Below are 25,771 nucleotides of genomic sequence, written 5' to 3' on the forward strand. Positions count from 1 at the left end.
GATAACTCAAAAAGTTCTCATCCTAATGACTTGAAACCTGGCGCATTTTAAAGGAAATAGATTTTCACTCCATGTGAACTATCGTGAAAAAACTAACAATAAATAATTTTCAGGTCTGCCTAAAGTGGAAAAAAAATAGTGAAAATCAACTTTTTTTTCATATATTTTTTCTAAATTTTTAAACCGTTTTTTTTTTTTTTTGTTTGAGGTTTACATAGAACAAAAATCTTTTCTGAATAAGGTCCAATTGATAGAAGTAAGTTTTGTCCATTATTCAGGTCTCTAGTGCCCGCCAATTACCAATCCCCACCGGAGGCGACCTCCTTCCGATGTGACCCCAAGGAGCCACAGAGGTCACACACCAATGAAAAAAATCTCAAATGTAGAGGAAGATTTAAGCAATTTAATGCAAAAAACCCCAAACGTTTGCGTTGTTTTATTTGCTCACAAAAAAAAATCCGAAAATCGTCGAGTTTTTGACGTGTTACTTGTACCCCCCCCCCTCCCCCCTTAAGTTCAATTAGTATAAAATTCAGAAAAAAAATATTCAGCTGTTGAACGAATCCGAATTTCCAGGCCTTTCGTTTAACTCCTGCCATAAGATTCTATACAGGCCACATCGTACACTTTGTTCGCCAGTTTGCCTGTTGGCGGCATACCACTCCATGGCCTTTTTTCCATAATGGCAGTATGCCAAATTCGGCCAAAACCGCACGGAACAATCGTGTTGCTTCAGGATTGGCAACAGACGTTTTTCCAGACACACGTTCACTCGATAGCCTGGCAAACCAGATATTTCTTAGTGAACTTTGATAGTTTCATATGTTTGAAAATGTCTGCCACCTTTCCCTTTCGGGTTGCCGTATGAAACTCCTGCCCATGAAGCTGTTTGATGGGTTGCTCCTCTTGCTTGGACGACATTTTGATAACTGAAGAGCAGTGATGGAAAAGTTCGTGATAACTCACTATAACTCGCGAACTTTTCCCATGGTGAACTTCGTTAAATATCGCGAACTTTTCCAACACTACTGAAGAGCAACTGTCGAAATAAAAAAAAGCATCATTTTGCACGCACACACCTACAAAATGTTCAGGGTTTTTAAATGCTCGATTATAAGAAATGCGTCATGTTTAAGTTGACCAAATTTTAATCGTAACATCCTTTACTAAGGGGGAAATAAAGGGTATTTATAAATATTAAAAAAAATCTTACAATGGGAGAGGAGGGTTTGAAACTTCCAAAAAAGTGTTAAAGTAATTATTACATGACCCCCTTATGCTTATCTGTATAATGAAATTGATTCAATATACTATCTTGTAAAAGAAGATTAAAGGTTGAACACGAAAAAATTCTGACACGAAAATCTTGTTGGGGTTAAAAATGCGTTTTATTTTTCATAGTTCAATGTAACAGCTATACATTAGTAGGTATTATTCTTATAGTACGACCATTATTCAGTCTTCCTTCTTACCATAGGCCATTGCTCGAACTTTTCTTCGTACACGGCCAATCATCTTTATCTCGGCTGCCAAATCCCATTTCCGCTTGAAATCCTGCATGTCAATTGCAGTTCTTCCCTTTTGACGTAGGACTATGTCTATATGGGAGTACACTTTGTGAAAACCAAAAATGGAACATGTAACAAAAAATGAAAGATTTTAAATTAAATTGTTAACTCAGGAACTTCACCTTCGTGGGGGAAGTAAAATACGAAGTGCCCTGCAAGTCGTTGCCATCCAGGGTCGTCGTACATCACCACCGCCACGTCGTGATTCGCCGGGAAAAACGAGTTGACCATCTTATTCAGCCACTGCCGCTGCGTCATTGCCTGCAGCTCCGAAACCAGTGGACGTGACTTCCGCTTCCTGACATGTATGTTTATGTTCGCCAGGTACTTTTTCACTGTTTGGCCGGTTGAACCGACCTCCCGGCCAAGCACACGCAGCGATGTAGCCACTTTTCCCTCGGTCTTCCTCTTCAACGTCCTTTGGAACTTCTTGTCGCTCAGGGTCGTCGGCCGTCCGGAACCGGGCTTTCTTTCGATGCTCTGATTGTTGTCTAATAGTGCCAAGATGTTGTAGATGCCGGAACGGACATATCCGGCGTCCACAAAGTGCCGCACGATGTCCATTTTTGACGCGGCGGGGTGCCGTTCTTTGAACGCGCACACTTCTGAACGGAGTTGCTTCACTGTTTTTGCCATCACGGTAAGAGTTCGACTGATAGAGCTGTCAAATTTTGTCTGCTGACTCATGGGTTACTATGATTGATGCTGGGCACATCGTTTGGCCCTCTTTTATAGTTATTTTTATTAAGGTGCACTATGCGTCTATGTTCTAATTGCATGCTTTGTAAATGCTTTAAAAACGACGTTTTAGATTAATTATTTCACAACACTTCCACTCAGTCTAACAACAAGACGAAATCAGTAGAGTAGTGGTTACCGTTTCCGCTTTCCAAGTAGAAGGTTGTGAGTTCAATCCCAAGCTCTTTAAATATCTTTTTTATTTATGTTCTAAATCGTAATGATCGATCACATCATTCACGACAACAAATTCATTGATTTAGTTGAATAAATAACCCAGCATACTTTCCTTGGAAATTGGAGAGGGAAAGAGGTAGAATTGGTCTCATGTAAAACAACGATGAATGAATTAATGATTCTCACTGGACCTTGGGACGATCGGGAGTGCTGATAGGTATTCAGTTTCAATCAAGCTTTTATTTAATATTGAGCAGCCCATAATATGTATTTAAGGATAGCACAGATGGCAAGGCAAGCGGCTGGTGATCGGAAATCAAATGGTTCGAATCCCATGCAACGAACATGTATATGTATGTTTTAAATTTTCTAGTAGCTGTGCCGTGCTTCGTCAGAAATATTGAAACAATCACTCAAGAAAAGACAAATATGCCTGTCTCTCTACCGTTCTTTATTTTCCGGTTAATTTTCCAGGAATTGAATAATCGTTTAATAAATGTTTAATAGTATCATGATCAAGGATCGCTGTTTTAAGGAAGCAAAGATGTCCAATAAACGCTGAATAATGAAAAAAAATGATCGAATAAGCTCTGTTACAACTCATGGAAGTTGAATAAAAGCTTCTCGACTAACCTTAACCAACACCATGTTTTGGTTGAATCAATTCTCCAGATTTGGGTGAACAATGCCTGACAGAAGTTTTTTTTTTTAATTGTACAAGTATTATTTACGCATGCAGTTGAATAAATCAAGTCAAGAAGTCGTTTCTTCAATAGGCGATTGTTTGTTGGGCAGTATTCCTCAATTGGCCTTAGTTCCGGAGTATTGGCCGGATTCATCTCCTTGGGAACCACTGTGGTGCCATTTTCGATGTAGCACTATTTGGTGGAATTTGAGCTTACCAAGTCCGGCCAGAATAGACAATCCGCCTCATACTGCTCCAGAAAAGGCAGTCTCTTCCGTAAGCACTCCTCCTGGTAAATTTGCTGGTTAATGGTCCAAGCTGTAACTAAAGTTTTGCTTTACAGCCCACAACTGCAGATAGCTTACCAGGGTAATTTCGATTTCTTTTTGATTTTACATTCTTCAGGGGCACTCTTCCGGTCAACCGAGATATGAAATTCCTGGTCAGGAATTTGCTGGAAATCTGGCTGGAGCGGATATACCGGGATTTTTGTTTAGAGCGTGCAGGATCGAATCGTGACGTGCTTGCTCCAAAGAAGCCATGATGTAAACAAGTAAACTTATCTTGACAACAAATGCCTGCTGTGATTCTACACAGCAAAAAAATAATTTTGATATCACGTCAAAGTGGATGCACTACAATCATGTCGAAAATATGGTGTAATATTACTTGCTAAAAAGGACAAAATTATCATTAATACAATGCATGAACTGACATTACGCTGCTTTTACTGCATTTGTTTATTTATGTGGTCATAAAAATTACATGAAATTTTCGACATGATTGTAGTGCATCCACTTTGATGTGATATCCAAATTATTTTTTTGCTGTGTATACACTCTTAGCATCATTCAATGAATTTAAAAAAATGCACAAAAAATGCGTTAATGGCAGCGTTTAAATGTATCCAGATTTGTTCGTGTTAAACCTTTAGATATAAACGCGATTCAATCTCAAGTTTAGACATAGATTTATTTTTTCTTCCTCTTGCACAGTTCCTACTCATAACTTTTGCGAAAACTTTATTGCTTATTGGCACAGCAATTTTGCTGTTCTAAATCTACTGGAAATTGAGTCCAGTGAGTAACCTATGCCGTTTGATATAAGTTTAAAAACTTTTATTTTTTAAACCAATGGACAGTAGACATACATATCCTTTTATGAATAAAGTTACTTACAACGATAACATAAAAATAGTATCGACTTAAACCTTGTTTTAATAGATTTTATTCTATAAATACCAACTCTTGATATTCCTCAAATGATCACCGATATGTTTTCCAAACTTAGTAGAGCAAAATTCAAAATTTGTTGTTGTCCTTTATTATAGAGATTTTGAGCTTTGGGTTGGATCATCTGTTAGTAATTCAAAGCATTAACAACGCAGAAAATAAGAACTGTAGATGAAAAGTCGCACAGCAAATGTGGATTCAAAGAGGCAGATGAGATTGCATGTAAGGGACAACGGGTGGCCGTCTTACCCCATATAATTTGTTTCGTGATAAACCATCATCAAATGAAAAGGAAATTTTCAGAAAATCAATGTGAATAGGGAAAGTATTCTAATGATCAATATTCACTAAATTTATCACGAAAATGTTATGCAGTTTTGGTTCAATTTAACTTTAACACCGATGGGGTATATGGTATATGGGAAAAAATTCTCGCAAATATGAGATCTAATATGAATTGCTATTTCTAATGTATGGATGTCATATTTATAACTAACAAGTTGCAATTTTGAGCAATTGATGAATGTTTATGTAATCAGGCGGAATAATTCTGGATAAATTTTGATTAAGCTGAGGCCTAATGTTATCCCTGTATTTCAAACATGTTCGCGAACACCTAAGGCATCGCGTGATACATCACTACTAAATAATCGTCGAAAATGCTTTTAACAACGTGGATGGCTGTTTTACCCAAACGCTTGTCCGTTTTACCCTTACCGCTAAGAGAAAATTCAACAAGAAGGTATGTTCTGGTTTCAATTAAAATATATTTAATTATACCAAATATCTGTATTAAGTTAAATTAACATTATATCTAGCAAAACACCCAGGATACACTTATTTTCATCATAAACAACACTTCTTAGGGTGCCTATTTTACCCCTCCTACCCCTAACTGTATTTCCGGATATTTTCGACAAAAATTAAGCTATTTATCAAGCGCTTGGCAAATTCGGCAAGCAACAGTTTTGTAGATGAATCAGCTATAAAATAGAAAGTCAATGAAGATAGTCAGTCAATTAACGTTTAATCTAATGCATTGATCGTTCTTGAGTAATACATCAGATCTTCAATCAAAACCTTTCTTTAAACAAACTGTAAAAGCATATCGTAGCAAATATGTAATTATCTCAAGGTTAATTGTTCATTAAACAAAATTATTGCCCAGTTCATATTTGAATAACTTCGCTAACCCAGACTTGCTACTCTCCCGGTGAGCAACAGCATCACCCTTCATAAATTTTAAACGCCATCAAAAAGGCAATGTTCTAAGCACTAACCCATTCGTGTTTCTCGACTCCTGAAAGTGCTTATACCCCGCTTGAATGCCCTCTCCCTCCGGTCGAACGGAAATTGTAACATAAAACAAGCATTAACATGAATATTTAATTAACTCAACTTATAATCCGGTTGTCCTGCCCAGCAACAACAAAATGCATCACGGAGTTCATGCTTCCAATGAAATGAGTAAAACGGTATCCCTATAGCAGCAGAAGCAGCAACAGCAACAGTCAGTGGCATATATTGAACGATTTTCCAATGAATAAGATTAATCTAGATTGTGGCCAAGTGCACTCGAGGTAACGAGAACAGGTGTAATCGGGATATGCTTACAGTTGTTTAATTATATACCTACATCAGTATTCAGTACAAAAGCCATCACCCAGGATCATATCAGGTCTTCTTTATTCGTATGCAGCTCATCAAATGCTATTGCTTTCTTCTCTAATGATAATAAATTGCTTTCTATGGTACACATCTTTTCGTCCGTTTCTGGTCTTTGTTGTTCTATCAAGGGGCTTAGCCTAATCTTTCTTACAGTTGAATGTCAACTAGATCGATATAACACTACTGCTTTTGAACGATGCTCTATCTTGTACCGAACTTATAGCAAACACTCTATCTTCCTCTGTATTTTCAATAACTGTACTATAATCTAATGCAGAAATTGTATGTTTATTAATTTAATGAAATTAGAGTGAAGCATCAGGAATCAAAACTAAAAAAAATGTGACAGTACAAAAAACATGTAATAATTCGATTAGATGTGCAAACATAAGAACTTTCTGTTGAATGTTAGAATACTGTAGCTCTCTATTTAGCATAGTCTATCTGGAATTTATTTATTTTATTTGTATATATTTTGATGTTAGAAAACTTTCCGACTCTGCCCGGGAAAAATCGGCTGCCCAAAGTAAATTAAACATTGCTTTCATTGTACTTATTCAACGGACAGCATCAATACTCATCATCCATCTCGACCTCCCGCTGCATCTTGATCTATCTTCAATAATTTTTTATACAATCCATTATTAATTTTTCGTCATCCTGCAGTCACTTGCAGTATAAACTTGTCTTTCGAAAATAGCTAACAGATTCATTTTTAACCCCTGCAGTCGTCCAATAAAAAGATCGAAAACATTACATGCCTAAATAAATATTCACAAAAAATATCATTTGTGTATGACTTTCTCCCGCCCGCTATATTCTCACTCCTATGAAAAAAAAATGTCGTATCAACGTTCACAGTTCCAATTAAAAACTTATTCCGTCACCGCACCTGGAAGTAGAGCAAACTTTCCTCGTATCCACCATCTCCCACCCACCATCAGACATGCACGATCGAAAACCTCCCATCCCGCGGTACCATCATTACCAACTTATCTATAGTAAAAGTTGTTCATTTCTCGCCGTGGTGTCACAGACACTAGCACTAGTAACTCCCCTGCACCATTGTCGTAATTTAGCGCAAAATAAATAATATGATTAATTAAAGCATTCCAATAACATTAAAACTGCTTAACGCTTTGAGCATCTCTCATCTTTTCCGATCAACGGTTCCATTGTAAGTATTTAATGACTGACGCCTGTTGCTGTTGAACTTACCTTTGTACCAACCCTTTTTTTGGTTTTAAAGCACCAGCTATAGCACAACATAGTGACTGTAGAGCACCGGTCCGATGTTTCACATAGAACACATAGAGAAGCATGATATTTTTTCCTGGATTATATAAAAACATGTTTTCATTGTAGAACACAAACAAAACAAAAACGAACATTCCGATTTTAGTAAAAATACGTACACACAATATAAAACCATCACGGCTAATAGTGTTTACAAAATACTATTCACAGAGTAAATAAACTTGCATTGTTCCGACAATAAATCTATCCGAAATAAAGGATGGTCCAACATTATAAAGACCAAATTAAGGATGCAATTCTTATTGGGTCTACGTCTAGTATGTTACCATTAAATTAACATAGAGGCAATATTCTGATGAACGGGCACTAGTAACCCAATTTGCCAAAATATGTATACTATACGATACTGGTAGTGCCTCGTATATCGAAACCATTTCGTAAAATAGGTAATCTAACATCAAAGGTGACAGTTTTGTTCAGAAGAAAGCTTACAATGTCATCAGCGGAATAAGTTAAGAACTTTTAGCGTAGCGATCACGTGATTATTCATATAGAACGCATTTTTTAATTTGTTAATAAAACTGTTTTCGTTTTAAGTAATATTTAGTGGTTCAAATTCTACATCAGCAGTTTTTTTTTCTATTCGTAGTATTTTCTTATATAATATACAAAACATTAACGATAGTACACGTATAAATATTTGCTTATGTTCAGGTGATTATAGCTCATGAATGATCATTAAATTTCGAGAGTTCATAAGTTATCATGAAATTTTTACATTGACTACTAGGCCTTAAATCTTAAGGTATTTGAACAAAAGTGTAAGTGTGTGTAAGGAATTTAGATCTATACAAGCCATTTCCCCTAACTACGGTAATAAAATCATGAACATTTATTTCAAATTTGATTTAGGTCCTAGGGAACCTGGAGCACTAGTACCTAACTGGCACACTTACCCTAACATAAATATATGTGGATCACGATGATGTCATAAGCAATGTTATTATTATGATGTACACTTTAAGTTGTAAAAATATAAGCTATATCTCATTCAAACCTTTATTTTTAAAATTATTTTAAATTAAAGCATTATGGAGTAAAGAACGGGTGCGTAACATTTGACATAAATATGGTAGGTTTATAGACCATAGGCATACGCACGTCAAGTACAATGACGATCAGCATAAAGCACGTTAGGCATAACGGACAATTAACAGAGTGGATAATCAAAATCACTTAATTTTCCATTTATCTCACTAGATGTTTTTTTTCTTTTACAATTTGTCATTTCTCAGAAAAAAATTAAAACTATAACATATTACTAAAATCTTCTAACTTAATACAATACATTTCAAATGAAATATAGAGATCGAAAATCGGTCGTAAAATGGCAGAGGTATGAGCGAAAAACATATTCTTGTTTTTTAAAGGGAGACCCCAAACTTATGATCGGGAGTGTACGTGTGCGCAACATTGAGAAAAAAAACACCATAGCATCGAGGGCACTGCTTACTTTGACGTATACGTAAATTTTCCCTTGGGGCCATTTATTTTTGTTGGAAACAGAAAGCCGTGGAAGTTCAAAGATTTGTTTATTTTTTCATCATTATCAACTTTTCCGAAGACGCCACCCTAATAAAAATTGTATGGTTATTTTTCTTAACGACGTGTTCAAAGTATCATCCAAACCATTTGTGGAATAGATCTGTGATTTGGGTTATGGTATCGTTCGGGTATGGTATTTTTTATTAGGGCAAGCATCCACAATGTCAGAGTAAAAAGTTAGATTTAAAGCCATCTTCACAGGGTGAGTTTCGAACTACATGTTTATTGTCCTTGTTATAATAAGAAACTTCATCAAAGACAACATGCTTCGATATAGAGCATGCTTCGATATAACATAACAATCAAGGCGTTCAAGCGTTCTTCAAGATAAAATCATCGCCTGCAAGACTATAGAAAATCAAAAAAAAAAACCTAGGTTTGGTTCAAATTTTGGAAAATGATTAAACTGTGTAATTATTTTTGAAACTTTGGACTTGTATGAAATTCTAAACAAAGTGATCTAAAGACAAAGGCATGAAAAAATGTCAATATTTAACAATCCAAATCGAAATATTCGAGATGTATTGATTAAATCTCGAGCTTGAAAACATTTCATGATTCTGAAAATATTATCAGAAATTTAACATTTGGAAATGTGTATAGATTGTCATTTTTTTCAAATCGAAGAAGCCTTAATGTTTCGGAATATCATGCCATGAGAAATGCATTTTACATATTTTTATGAAATATTCAGCTATGCAGTTTGACGAGTAAACAGAACTATTTTTAGCTCGCCAGACCACATACCGGAAACTCTCATAGATCTAGCACCAAAAGTCGGAATATTTGTTGGATTTTGGTACATTGAATTTAATAAAGATCTCAGTCTATAAGGCTCTGGTACCTTGAAAATTAATATTACGTTTAGTAATAATTTATTATAACAGATTTTTAAGTCCCTGTGATATGAATAGTTTTTTTTTCAGCGATCATTAATGGATCTGTGACTTCGCTAGTTTCAAACAATGTTTAGCTTCTTTTAGTTGCTGCTCGTTTATTTATAAATTGGATGTTGGACGATAAACTGATGTTATTTTACAAAACACAACAAACAAACACAAAAAAACTGAAAAAAAAACAGTACAAAGATGAAGTTTAATCAAGTTGATGCCTTCAGAGAAATTTTTAGTTATAAAAGGATGCATCTGATAAAGCGGTCGTCTATTTACAAAGTTGCAGATCTCATCATTTCCATATACATTGCTGAAAAATTACATTTACCAACTTGGTATTTTCCGTTGAGATATGAAGCAGTTTTCATGGAAGACCCCTTAAAATCTATTTTTCAGCTGTAACTTTTTTGTTTGATTTTCCTGAGCGTAGTGTTAAAAACGGCCATTGTGTCCCAATGCATTAAATTCATAGATCCCTTCATCAGATGCGATTCTAACATTCTAACAACAAACCTATGTGAAGATACCAACTTGATTAATTTTCACGACTATCCATTTTTTTTTCTTTAAATTGCTCCTTTTTACCACTGTGCAATGGTATTCAGCTTAGTGGAAACCAACCTAATTGCATTCATCAAAACAAGACATCGCCACCTCTCTATTTTTGTATCTGGATCAGTCCTTGATCGTGAATTTTAAGAAAACTTTGATAAACTCAGTGCAATATGAGTTACTGAAAATAAATTCACGGTTGCTGAAAGTATATTTAAAAACATAGGCTTTAGATTTCATGCCTAGTGTCCGTACTCCTATACTATTCCTAACGTCCATTATGCCTAATATATGTATGTCAATTGTCCATTATGCCTAACGTACGTATGTCTAATGAGTAAATCCAGCCCAAATAGCAAAAAAAATCAGGCAATGCTCTCTCTGATTTCTATGAAACGTTGCATAATTATGTGTTTTGTACTGCTTCTGACAACACTCCTCACCAGAGCCCACGTTTTCGCGTTATGATTTATTGAAAAATATAGAATACGCCATTTAGAAAAGTGAGACACGGGTTAAAATGGTAGAATTCCAGCACAAATTTGAATGAATAGTGCACAATTATGTAAAGTTCCATTTGCATCGGAAAAGATAAAAACCTGATCAATTCGTCAGTTAGTGTAGAGCTGCTCTAATGTATGCATAACTTATTGGAAATATCCTGCATTCAATATGTGCTTATTCGAATTTGAGAAGAAAACTTAATTAATAGTATTTTTACAATTTTCACGTTATTGAGGAAAATAAAAAAGCTAACAGTGTATCAATTATTTTCTGAGATCCCATATTATCTATCGTATATTCAAAAGCTCAGAATCTATTTGCCAATACACATTGCAAAACACAATAACTATGAAATATTCGAATGGAAATGATTGTTTTACAGCATTAAATCCAAAGATCTCTTCACACTTTTTCGGTTAGATTTATAGTTATGATCTATGGAGAAAAACATATCTAAATTAATCATTGATTGAAACAAACTGTCGTCTTACGGATACCCGATGTTTCTTTATACAACGGTAAGGAATGATACTAGACTTGGTCACTTTTTCACCAGTTTTATAACTCTTCTTAAGATTGTTAATATATTGGAAATTTAAAAAAAAAAATATTTTTCATATTAAAATTATGCAGGGAAACCAATTGCTACTAATAACAAGTAGCCATAGCAAGCATAGCCGTGGGTCCACTCTCTGGGCACGCTTAGATTGATATGTGATCACGTTTTTTTATGCTGGCTACGAAAATATGTTGGCGCGTTAGGCCCTTGAGTGAAACACAAACACGTGAATTTCGGAGCTCGGCCTACTTCGATCCATGAAATGTTTAATTTATGTTATAAAAACTACTCTGAGCAACATCCACTGTAGTGCTATGTTCAAACTACAGAGTTGTAACAAACATGTTACAATATTTATCGTATAGAAAAATGTCATCAAGATCAAGATATAACATGTTATAACTCGTCAGTCTGAACATAGCATCAGGCTCAATCAAATTAAAGTTCATCAACACTGAGAACTGCAATAGCTGTGAGGGGCTGTCCATATAGCACGTGAAAAGTTTGGCGGGGGAGCAGTTTATACACATTTTTGAAAATTCATATGGGTAATTTCCACGCAGGGGGACCCCCCGTATTGACAGTCCCTGATTAGAATTCGGACCCAAAATTCTATATCATCAGACAGAATTAATACAATACAACATGGATAATTTTACAACGTATACAACGCATAGCATTTAAGTCAATGTATTCTATATAATTTCCATTAAGCATCCAAGTTTCATTCAATCTTCGTATAAACTCCAACACTCACAGTCCTGTTCGTGAGAGGTGATGAATGGCTTACCGTATTTCAGTATACTTGCATATAAAATTTTCCATTTTGTGTTTTGCATGCCCAAAAACCACTTTCTACCAGCTCTCGGTTACATCGAATGGAGTTATATCCCGTCAGTAAATATTCGTTCAACAAACATTCCAAACCTCGTACAGTAAATGCGAAACACACTAGCAATTTATTATTTATATACCTACAGATCGGTTGTACCCATACGGAATCAAGATTGATGCCTAAAATACATTTCACCTACACCCTAATCTAGTAAGGTTTTAATGCGGCGCTTTAACAGTTCGAGGGATGGTGTTTGCATTCGAATCCACCGCATCGACAGTAACTAATTTATTGAATTTATCGACTAACAATTGAACAGATGGGCCAGTATTGAATCATGGAAAATCGAATCCCGCACACTTGCCGTAGCACATAGTGAACCCATAAAAACCTACAATAAAAAGAATCAACAGCAATGTCCCCTCACGTGGAATGCTGGCATGTTAGAGATTAATTGATTTTACAAATCCCCTTCCAAGCTGAATACCTGTTGATGGGCTCGCATTCAGCATGAACCAATATAACTAATGTAATCTGCGATCGTTAAGTCCAACAACAGTGAAAAAAAAAACAATTGCCAGAATTGCGTATTCGAGCGTTCATCAACCTTGCTGCCTGTTTTTTATCGATTTGTTTCATTTTTTCCGATCTGACAGTTTTAACCATAGTTGAAGGTTGGACTTGTGGTTGAAATATGCACTATTTGATTAAATATTTTAGCTTTAACATAGACTTAACCTATGAATTTGAGTTAAGTTCAAACTTGTTGAAACACCCCAATACATAAGATTTGTTTTCTTATCTCAGGAAAAAATGTGCGAATCCCTGCAACAATCCACATCTACGAAGAGCAGTAAAAAGAAGGCAAGAGACTTTTTGAATTTTGAAATTTAAGTCAGTTTGCGGCACTTGTACACGAGATACACTCACATTTTAAACACACCGATTTTACAGCAAACTAAAAAGTGCACCAGTTTGATTTTCATAAACGCATACTTTTATAATTGGCTTGAGATTTTCATTTGTTATGTTCAGCATTAAAAATTTTTTTTTTTAAATTTGCTGACTTTTCTGACGATATTTTCCAATGTCTGGACTATAACGAAGGGTTTATGTTTAGTGACTGAGGATATTGCGAGTTATAATCATCATCATAAAATTGAAATTAAAATTTATTAATCAAAACTCACATAACAGAGCAGCCGTTCAATTGTATTAACCAAACACAGTTGCTTTTTTATACTTTGACACCACAATTATGACATTTGTGGATTTTAGGATAACGCAAAAATTTCTGAGTGCACGAAGTACGATCTCACAGAGTTGAAAGCAATGAATAGAGCTGAGCTCTAAAACCGTTTTTAAATACTTTTTATGAAAAAAATTATCTCCAAATCAATAATTCAATTGTCACTAATGACAACGCACCCACGTAAACTAGCTGCACCATCTGTTAGAGCAAAGTTTGGTCTATTAGATGTTGCATTTGGTTTGTGTAAGTGTGCTGTTATTCGTGAGAAATCTACGATGAAAGTTATTGTATACGTTTCGAGTTCGACCCTACTGACATTTGTTTCCCCTGAATTTATAGGTACCGGGATCATATGTCATAAAAATGGAGAATAATATCAAATATAAAAATTTACCAATGAATGTAGGCTGGATGATAAAAATTTTAATGAAATAATTGTCCAATCATTAAAAACTAAAACAATAAGCAAAGCATAAAAACATAGAAGTAATTGATATCGTATTATTTAAAAGTGACCTAGGTATTATACAGCTATTTAATTTGGTCTAAAGGTTGAACCGTTTTTTTTTTTTCAAAGTCACGCTGACTCGCTGAATAAAATGGAATCTGGCTATAACCGCTAAATTACCACCGATATGATTTCGGTAAATGCTATAATTATAAAGATAAATTTTGCTTTAAATTATCGTTATCGTCAACGTATTGCCGATAATTCTTCGCTGGTCATAATAACTTTAAAAATGTAATATATTTATACCCCAAAGATTTGACACCAACTTAATTAGAGGAAATTTACAATGTCGTGTGAGACTGGACCGTACTCTTAGGACCGACCACCTCTTACATATTCCATCGGGTGGACGGATTTCTTAGGTGTACAAATTTCGACCACGCACGGTATTAAGGATAAATTTTCATTGATGGAGAATAAAAACGGAACCTTCCGCAATTCTCACCTGATAGCTAGAGATTAACAAGAGTGCACTACTACTATTCTCGAGCCCAATCTGGCAATTTACTAAATGCACAAAGCTCAAAATGTTTCAAAGTGTTTGCTGCACTTACCTATGCGGTATACCAGTCCTACTCAGTATTGGAAAAATATTTTTTAAAAACAAATTTCACCAATGCCCAAAATAGACGAAAATCGACAGGTAAGCAACTGCGGATGATATTACGAGCTGTGATATCGTAGCTACGAATATTAAGCTGACAAAACTCACCAGCTACAATTTTAACCAAACCGTGCTTTACATCCGAACGTGACCCCAAACTACCATCACTGTTGGCAGCAGTAGCTTCGTGTCTGCCATCGGTGAAGGGTAAAGAGAGATAGCAAACTATACTGTGTCTTTCTATGAAAACGATGAAAACGATGTGCAACGGAATCATCTTTGTGTCGAGTCAACTCTCAGCTTGATTTTTACTCGTTGTGAATAATGTCGTAACATCAAAGGAGCATGTTAAATCAATATCATGCATGATATTTTGTTCAAATATCACACGTGATATTGAGAGCATATAAGAGCGAAAAAATATCATTTGATTGGTGATCAAGGTGCCAACACGGGTCCATTATGGGCATTGTGAGTGAACATGTTTCACTTTGCACAGTGTTTCTTATTGCCGTTTCCGTGCGTTTTTAAATAGCATCTCAACCATTGATTTTAGAGATATAGTTTGTTGGGAGAAGATTCTACATATGTAAAAGCGCTTCGGATTTGTGTAAACGGTTTGGTGATTAAAACACCAAAACTATGTTTTTTTTTATCTGATTCAGATAGACGCTTAGTGTCTTGGGGAAATTTGTCTAAGAAATCTATTCGAAAACACATTTTATAAACAAAATTTTTTGTGGGAACCGATCGTCAAAATGTTGCAAATGAGCAGAGATGTTTTAAATTTTCTTTCTGGTTCAAGATCTTAGCAGTGAGTACACCGATTTGAGCGTTCTTGGTGTCAAATAAAAGGCAATATTCTCTAGTTAACAAATCTGTTCTAATATCCGTAATTAAACACCTTGTTCAGGTATAGTGGCCTATTTAAAAACGGAATGATAGCAATTATAATGTAGAACGCTGTACAATATACATAATTACTAATATTGATTTATTTATGATAAAATGTAAGTAGTATCATTTGGATTGGAAAAATTATTTAATTATGATTATTATTTTAAATTTTGATGAGCTTTCACAAATTACTGGAAAAAAAATTACAACTGAAACTTTTGAACAGCTACCGTATGCGTGATAATGTTTGCACCATTAAGCAATGTCAAAATTAAAAAAAAAATCTCAAAAATTTCGTTTTCGAGTTTTTTTTTTATTTTTTTAAAGGGGGGATGATTCTCAGAGTCTTAAACTATGTTAATCATCGATCGAGTTTCCACTTGCTCCAATTACGGCCTCCATACGCTTCCGGAATGCACGGCAGGTTCTAATAATGTAGTCTGGATCCATTTCTCTCCACGTACGGGTCAATGTTTGTCTGAGGCTTGCTGTACTCGGGTGGCGTTTAGAACAGGCCTTGGCCTTTATGACGCGCCATATTGAGTAATCCAGCGGATTAAGATCGGGGCTGGATGGCGGCCACATATCCTTCGCCCAGAACGGAATATGTTCCTGCAACGACTTCTGAGTGCGGTTCGAGGTGTGGCACGGAGCCCCATCGAGGTGTGGCACGGAGCTCCAACATTTGGCATCGGACCGTACTGTTCTTTGATCCACGGATAAACAGACTTACTTAAAATCTCGATGTAGACCTCCGTGTTGACCTTGTCGTCTTCCGGAATAAACACCGGGTCCATTTTTTGCCATCGGAAGCCACCAGTTCAAACACCATAACGCTAGCAGGATGCTTGGTCAGATACACGTTCTTGTGCTCGTCGGCCACGTCTTTTACCGGAAGAGAACTAATATACCGGTTGGTTCTGGAATTTGATACGGGATCGACGGTAAACATGCTCTCGTCAGTGAACAGGATTACTGGATTTTTTCGCTTAAGGAAGTTCAAGATTTTCTTGCATCGTTCGACTCGTAGCTCCTGGATGTGGTTGGTAATCATGTGAGGTTTTTTCCGTGCCCTCGACTTAGCCCCGCAATCTCCCTTTACGATCTTCCGTGCCGTAAAGTCACTGATCCCGTGTTTCTTTGCCATTTTCCTTATTGAACGCACTGAATTCAGCCGAATCTTCCTTTTGATAGCAGCGATAACCCTCGGAACCCGAGCTGACCTCGGATGACCTGTGGCCACCTTCGCAGATAGTTGTCCTTTCTTTTCTCGGTCTAAAACCCTTTTGACGGTCCACCGGGACATTCCCACGGTGATTGAAATGTCTTTTTGCGACATTTGCGCGTGGGACAAATCACGAATACGCTGCCACTTCGTCATAGTGCAACTGTTGAACTAAGTAAATCATTTTCTTTTATACACAGCCTACTACGGTATGAGCTATAGGTTACGTGCATGCAAAGAAAACCAAGGCATTGTATGCACTGGTGAAACGGGAACCTTATGTGTACGATGGTGCAAACATTATCACGCATACGGTATTTTGTCCCTTCCTGAACTATAAAGAAAATTTAGAAAGTATGTACAGTTTATGACCATTTACTGCAATATCTCAGCTCCCATGCAATATATTTACGATCGGTTTTCACAAAAAATGTTCCTTATGAAATGTGCCTAAATGTTCCATATGTTGCCTGCACATTTTCCCTACAGTATGACCCATAAAAAAATGCGACATGGGACATTTTTTCCAATTAAATGTGATTCCTTCTAAACTGCTGATTGAAACAAATATATTTTTGCTTTCCCATGTTTATTTGACATGTTTTGAATACATTTATTCAATGTGTCCTCCCTGGTTCTCGATCACCTGCTCCAGGCGGGGTCGAAATCTGGAACACACGGTCGTAATATATGACGCTGGCATCGAGTTCCATGCCTTGCGAATGGATGACTTGAGCGAATCCACACTGGAATGGGGGGTTTCACAGGCCTTAGCCTGAACATAGGCCCATATTGAATAATCCAATGGATTCAAGTCCGGGCTGCTGGGGGGGAAAAGCTCCTTCGACCAAAAATTCAGGTTCTCGGTGAGCCAAGCTTGGGTCCTGTTAGAAGTATGGCAGGGCGCTCCATCCTGCTGGAAAACGACTAATTGGTCTTCTCCAAAGTTGACCTTAATCCATGGCATCAGATGGTCCTTCAAAATGCCGATGTAGACCTCCGTATTCACTTTTAGACCCTCTTTGATGAATACCGGAGGCATTTTCAAGCCGTTGGACGCGACTGCTCCGAAAACCATAACTCCTGCAGGATGCTTGGTGGTAAACTTAAATTTTATGTTCTCAGGAACCTCCTCGATCTTCTTCGGCGAAATAAACCGGTCAGTGCGCGTGTTGGACACCGGATCGATGTTGAAAAGTTTTTCGTCAGAGAACACGATTATTGGTTTTTTCTTCTTCAAGATGGAGAGAAGCCGCTTAGATCTCTCAAGCCGCAGTCCCTTAATCCGGTTCGTTATCAGGTGGCGCTTCACTCTAGCCCTAGACGAAGCCTTCAAGTCATCTTTGACCAACTGTTGCATCGAGGTGTTGGAGATATTGGCTTGTTTTGTCAATTTCCGGATCGATCTTACCGGATTCACCGTTATTTTTCTTTTGACCGATCTGATGACCCCTGGAGTGCGTGCCGATCGCGGACGTCCACTTCCTGGCTTCCGTGGATGTGGTCCAGCAAGGAGATAACGTTTAATTCGATGAACAGTGGACCGGTGGCATCCTACGATCTTTGTTATCTCTTTCACTGACTTTTGGGCGAGAAGCAAACTGGTAACAATTTCTTTTGCGTACATTTTTGCAAACTTTTAAAACGAAAATCACTGTTTTGTTTACATCACTTGACAGTAGAGATTCTAACGAATACACGCATATAAAATAGTGGTAAAAACAGTTTTAAAATAAACCCAAAAATAAGCTGTAATCAATGTCGCATTTTTTTATGGGTCATACTGTACTTATTAAAATTGACAAACCAAGCATCGCATTATACACCAGATAGGGGATTGGAAGGATAAAATAGTCCAACATTTACTATAGAAGGTGCAGAAGATATCACGGAAGAGTGACATTTGTGCTTGTGATAATTTAATTAAATCTGAAAGATCTTCCCTAAATGATCTACAACAAGCCTGCCTTTTCATGTTTTCGAAGCTATTTATTTGGCCAACGATAGTAAAACTAAATTGAGCCAAATTTGATTCAAAATTTCAATAAGTGGGGTTACTCACACACTACGACAAAGTCTTATAAATTTCGGTTTCCCGAGACCGACACATTAAAATCAATTCAAACAAACGTTCTCTTCGTCGATTTGTTTATGTTTCAGTTTGAGAACACTTAATTTTACATGAAATTTTCGTTTACGTTTTATGATTTACGTCCAATACGGATTACGCCTCTTTTAAAATAGTTATTTCTAAGTGTGCAGTGAATGAGTAAAATTGTCCTCGATTTTCCAAGCAAAATATCATGAGTAAGAGGAAAATCGACAGATTTTGGTCGATTTTCCTCATATTCAAGCAGTAACCCCACATTTTGTAATTTTCATTTGAATTTGACTTAGTTACTGACTTACTCTAATCGGCCATGTGCAAGCAGTTCTAAATCAACGTGCACTCAGGTGAACAAACAGTAAATTAAAAAAAAAATATTTTCATTTCCAAAACTGGTCCCCCCAGTTGAACGGACATGGAAAGAACGACAAACACAATTTCCGTTATAGATTTGTTCTGACTATCCACAATACAAAAGCTATTGTTTAGCATAGAAGGCACATTTGTTTTTCTTTTCTTTTCTCTTCATTTTTGTTTGCACATAGGTAAGCAAACCTTTTTTTCCGCTTTACAAAAATGCACAGTTCTTCAATAGTACGCAAGTGAAGTTCGTGGAATGAAGACAATCGTAAAAACAGAAAAGAGAGATCACCACACATCCTGTTGTTGTTATTATAGTTATATGAAGCGACCACTACTTCATTAATTACACTATTTTGTTATGTTTTGTTCATTAATTAAACGTTGTTGCTTTTTAGTTCACCTGTAAGCTAACTTGAACCACCACCCACGCCATAGCTAGCATAAACGCATCCTTACTCTTTTAGCATCTACCAACGGAACTGAAAGTTGTTACGGTTTGCTTTCGGATTTACCATTATTTTTGGTTTTAACGTTTTGTGAACTGCAGCTTGATAGAAGCTTAATGGGTCTTTTCGTTATGGTAGTGCGTAAATCTTTTTAACCCGTAGCTTTAGAAACATTAACACAATTACTACGCTACTGAATACTACTGAATAATAGCAGAGCATCACAAGCTGACACGGAACCATTTATAGTTGCTTAAACCTATTCACAGGCTGGTGAGTTCGTATGTGGTGGAAAAATACACGGAAGCATAGATTGGCAGACAATGAGTAATATTGATAGACAAAATACAATGGTGGATGATTTTAACTTTTATAATGAGTTCAGTTCTGATGTATTGCATCTTAGAAAAAAAAATCTCTTATAAGTTAAACGCATTAAAGCGCGACATATAATATACCATCCATCGCATTAATTACGTTTGCAGTCAAATGATATAGATCAACATTTTCTAGATTATATTCCTCAACAATTCCTTAAGTACCACATTTGAAATTGATTATGGCTTAATACTAACTTGTAATGTCAATTCAACGCATCCATTATATCCATAACAATATGCTTTTAAATGAGTATCCAGAGAGATTTCAGGACAAACTTAGGCCATATATTAATAATTATACAATAGAAATTATCTGCAACTTTTGAGGATTTCTAATGGCACCGAGATCAAACATCCGTCAAGTGTTAATATTTCAATCAGCACCGAAATGAGGGTTTAGCGAAAGCGGCTCAAACCATGGGTGACAAATCAAACGGGCTAAGCAAAAAATTCATCTAGGCAACTTTTTCACAAACTTTTTCTTCATGCCAGGGATAAACATTCATAGAAAAAATCTGAATTTTACTGGTGATGTAAACATCCATACATGCAAACATTCATGCGATTAAAATTCATGCATACAATATTTGGAATATTTTATGAAATGGCTCATAACTTTACCGATCTATAATGTAAACTTATGACGAAATAAATGACGATCCATTTGTGTGCATCATACACACACACACAAATCATATAAATTTCGGTGCTGACATATACGAACGGCATTTTAGATACAAAATTAAATCAATAAATATCCGAAAATTAGCTCAATCAAATATACTTTTAAGTGGCTAGTGTATTTTCGATTTCAGAGCCCTGAATTTTAATGACATATTTGTATACATTTCATCCTTTACTTCTTTACGTTAAAGATGAAGTCCATCCCATGTAAAATTAGCTTGTGCTAAATGTGTAGTAACAAAAATTTACACAACTTTTTCGGACTGTGTAGCACGAAAGTTTCACTTCTAACCGAAATGGTGTCTGAGACAAATTTTCAAGGACAGTTTTTGAGAGGTTTAGACCCCCCTTCCACTGAGTAGAGAATCTCCGTTCACGTTTTAGTAAATTTGAATGGATAGTAGATATTTGCTAAACCTATACATTTTTATCGGACATCACATTCGGAGTCAGTATATGTTTTAAGACTAACTGCTTTTCTTGCAATTTCAGGTTTTATTTTCAAAAAAAAATGCTAGGTATTTAACTACATTTTACTTCCACACTCGTGTGTTTGCTTGAGTATTTAAAATACAACTTCGGTTTACAATTGTTTTAGCTTGAATTTTAGCTCTGCTCTGAATTTTATACAAAGCACCTCCCCTGATCTTATCTTGAGCAATGTGAACCAGGCCTGCCCACCTTTCTAAGCTTTTTGCATCGGCCATATTTATGTTCGATGAACTTGTTTCAAGCTGCAGTTTGTTTATTTCTCATTCATTCTGAGCTAAGATTCAAAATGTAGAATAAAATTAAAATAGAATGATTTCATTGCTGAGATCAAGAGACCACGTTGGGCGACGCTGATGTAAACCCTCTAACATCGAATGAACCGTCAGTAATCGGTCCCATCCCTAAATACGTAGGTTTGTGAAATGCTTCCGAATATAATTATTGGTAAGTTTAGTTAAGTTTTCGTTATTAAAGAGATTTTCAGCTTTTGGCTGGTTTGCCTCATAATTATTGGCTCCAAAAACCTCCTAAGATACGACCTTTTGAAATAAAAAAATTAAAACTATAAATTTAGTATAACGTAATGTAGACATAAAACCCTCATTACGGACGTGATTGGGATCATCCAGTCGGTGGTTATTTCGTAGATGTCCTTCTTTCTTAAATTGTGGTGTAACAAATAAAATCACTACACCCAACCGATTCGCTTACAATTATATAGGATTCATCATCGGAGGAGGTTAGTGGAGACCTCATGAACCAAGGATGCGATATACATAGCTGCGGGAGGAAGAAAAATGTGGTGTGTATTAGTGACTGAAATTAATCATGTCGAAAAAAAAAGGTTGCGACTGGGGGACTCGCACCACGAACGTGCCGATTATCACACCTGTGCTCTCCACTCTCCATACTTCGGGATAGGCTAAAAGCAAACAAGAAGCGCTCATTTCCTCGCATAGTCGACTTCGTTTGCTTTTTCTGCTGGAGAGAATAGAGGCAAGTGTGTGCGTCGTTTTACCATTTATACATAAAAATCAAGGCAAATGCTAGCTTTTATAGGTGAAAGTATAGACAGAGCACGGAATGAAAAAAGATTAAAAATCATTGCATCGTCTGCAAGGTCAACTTGATAAACAGAGGATGATAGGAAACGGAACAAACATTCATTGTAATAAATTTAAAGGAAAAAAATAATTGCTTAACCATTTTGTGTGTGATGTGCTGCCCGTGTAACTACGTTTTAAAAATTCACGTGAATTTCTGTGATATCAAGCGCACGCGTACAGAATGCACCATAGAAAATGAGAATATACTATAGATTTGGCCCAAATTTACACGATCCCGTAGTTTATAACCATAAATTCAGAATTATGTTCTGTGTAGATCATTACCCTAAAAAGAATATTAATGCTTGTCCTTGGCATCCAAGGAGAACAAATCATAGCAGACGTAATTATTATTCCGGTCAAAATAACTATATTGTTCAATTGATTTAGAGATAACCCGAAACCATAGTTGATTTGACTATATATAGAGGGCAACAACTATAGTCCATAGTTGGCTACTCGGTTGGCTCAACTATATTTTTAAGTAGCTGAACAAACGTTAAACTTCAAAATACAACTATGTTTTAGTTGATTCAAGAAAACTGTTGTTAGAAAAGCAAAATTTTACAATGTTTATTGAACGAACTGCTCTTCATTATCGACATATTAAGGAAGTTTGTTTTGCTTCTTTATCGATCTCAAAAACACAACTGCAAAATCATAAAAAAGTGTACAAGAATATTCAACTTAGATTCGAAGCGTGTTGATCTGCGTGAGAGCCAGCTATCTTATCGCCTGCTCTACGCATGACAAGCTAAAAGTGTGTGGATTTATGATGATCACTTGAAACCAAAAATATATAAATAAATTACATTTGACGGTTGTTATAATTGATCATAGCTATTGTTGAATTGAGTATAAGATGAACAGTTGAATCTATTAGGTAGATATGATTGAGTTGCCGTTAAAATTAATGTTGGAATAACTATAGGTTTCTTTCAAGCAAAAATATTTTTCCATGTGAAAGTAACTATTAGGATTGTTATCTTAACTTAACGAATTTGATCTCCGTGTCCTTTCAAATACCTCTGATATTAAGAGTAATGTTCTCAGGGTATAGACTTATCTACTAAATATAAGCATAAATATAAATATATCGAAATAGAGAGATCTAGAGGATCACATAAATCTATAAAAATAAATATAGGTTGGTTTTAGTACTTTATGATAAACTGCCCAGATCTATGCTTCCCTGGAAAGATTCTCCTCTTAGAACACCAAAGGTTTAAAAAAACATTTAATAACACACATCGTCCATCACAACGGCCACAACAGCAGCTTCTGACACGAGTAGTCTTCACATATAGATATATGCAATAGTCAGCACACAGCACTTCCGCAATTCACAGAAAAAAAAAAACATCCAAAAGGAACACAAACTAGCACGCTAAAACAACGACACGCTGCCAAAGTAGTGTATAGCTTCACGAACAGAACTAGCCATTCGAATCGCTCGAACATTGGAAGAAGCCTACAAAAATCCTCTCTCTTCTTTTTCTCTTTCTTTTTCTGCCTATCCTTCGTATAAATCAAAATAACAAATCAATCAAACCGAATTCGACCACACAAATCCAATCATACCGCTTTCGCTCTCTGTGATTGATTGCAACATTGAACGTCCTACAGTCATCAAAGCTTGAATCTAAACTGGCCAACATCAAACCGCTGGATTTGTTAACGTATTCACCAACGTCACGACGCAGCAGTACGGCTGCAGGCTTCCAACGAAGCTTCCAAAAGAGTCAGAAAAAGGCACTGAAAAACTTGCGCAAAAGCTTTAAACTTTGAATCCTACAACACGGTCCAAACCAGTACCAAGCGATTACTGATGAGACTGACGAGCCTGCCAAACCTGCCATGCAAAGTGGTTGGACCACCTGGGCCTGGTCTGTGATTGCGTACCAAGTGATAAGAAATTTAAGGAATTACCTTAGGACCATCATCTGCAGCAATGGAATCCAAAACAACAACAACTACTACTACTGCTATCATAACCGACAACACCAGAGCGAAAGCCTGCAGTATTCTGTTTGTAGTACTGTATTCGTGTAATTTTATTCTTGTCCTAGAGCATAGTGCAAAAAAAACCATTTTACACCTTCGCACATCGACGTTTTCTGTTTGTGGATGGATGTCAATCATTCGTAATAGACCAATCAGATAATTGCTAGTTAACAAATTTTTGTACCATGCAAGCGACCACAAATTTGACAATGCTATAAAGTACAGTAATCAAACACAACCAAGTAAGATACAGTGAAACCCGTAGTGCGTAGCCGTTATAGATCCGCTTTTTCCGTATTCTTTGAGTGCTGACCTGGTCTGATTTATCGCTTTTTCTTCCCGAACCAAATGGAACTTATCTCTGGAGAGACACCATTATTTAGCACTTATCAACATTTTCTACTAAATGTGAACTCTCCTCACTATAATGCCTACTACAATCATCACTTCCACGGCACTTGTAGTGATTTTCCTACAACTCTCCTCTGAGTGAACTCCTTCCACTATCCTTCCATTCTCCTATATATATCTATCTCTCACTAGAATGTATACTGTTTAGATATTACTCCTCTAGCTTCAGTCCACCGTGCAGTTTTGTTCACCTCAATCATCTGTATATTTTCAGATTCTGAACACCAAAAACTTCAAATCAGTACTGGAAAAAGTTACTAAAAACCGACCACGATCCTCCTCCCTATTTAGCGTGTACAATGATCGTTAGTACGGTAGTTTTGCGAACGCCCCGTAAACCGGTGCAAAGTCAAGAAATTCACTTTTCTAGAAAGCCATTTGATACTCGTTCCAAATTTTGATTACGTAAAAATATAAAACCTAAACGCCACAGTAGCATGATGACGATGCCAAGTACTGTCCCGACCAGTTATGTGTGTGTATGTCAGTAATGAATCGACGATAATAAGTAGCCAGACAAATTGTAGCCAACCCGTTCTATCTGAAACCCAACCGGAGGTAAGACCCGTAGACCACTCGTTGGCTTCCAGCCTTAAAAACAGTAAAATTAATAGTAGTAACATTCCATACAATATTCAAATTGTTTGGCAGTCGTATCCGTAGAACTTGACCCACATACTTAACCATATATTGATCAGTGGTATTTCTTTAGTCCTTCCCTCTTTGACACCGCCAGAAGGATTCCATCGTAGTAGTAATCAGTAAATAACCTTCCGCCTGTAGATTCCTGTTGAGACTACTAATATTTCGTAGCTACCGTAACAATTGGTTTTCGAGCGAACATATCCGTAATTGGCCGATTTATATTTTTTGAAATTTGATACCTCCCGTTTTTCAGTAGAAAGTATACCAGTTCGACGTAGGAGTACAGTAAACCGTAGAATCATGTACCGTATTATTCAGGAGTAGGAGAGTAAATGAAAAGGAAATGTTCTTTGAAAATAGCCAATAGATGA

General features: G+C 36.3%; 1 protein-coding gene across 2 annotated transcripts in view; it reads left to right on the forward strand.

Annotated features, from left to right (window-relative positions):
- The window catches only part of bma (SCY1-like protein bma), a 142,406-nt gene extending 116,867 nt beyond the window's left edge, over window positions 1–25,539 (forward strand). Inside the window, exons 18-19 of one of the 2 annotated variants that reach the window (XM_065238669.1) lie at window positions 24,970–25,069; window positions 25,126–25,539. In XM_065238669.1, the coding sequence (XP_065094741.1) occupies window positions 24,970–25,065 (96 nt within the window). In that variant the 3' untranslated portion in view covers window positions 25,066–25,069; window positions 25,126–25,539. Of the gene's footprint in view, window positions 1–13,080; window positions 13,237–24,969; window positions 25,070–25,125 lie in introns of those variants that run through there. The other variant, XM_065238670.1, reaches the window with a different exon arrangement.
- Window positions 25,540–25,771: the final 232 nt, after the last annotated feature.

Source organism: Ochlerotatus camptorhynchus, unplaced genomic scaffold (assembly GCF_037179485.1).
Source record: "Ochlerotatus camptorhynchus isolate MF236.1 unplaced genomic scaffold, CSIRO-AGI_Acam_v1.1 ptg000867l, whole genome shotgun sequence".
Taxonomy (NCBI): Eukaryota; Metazoa; Arthropoda; class Insecta; order Diptera; family Culicidae; genus Ochlerotatus; species Ochlerotatus camptorhynchus.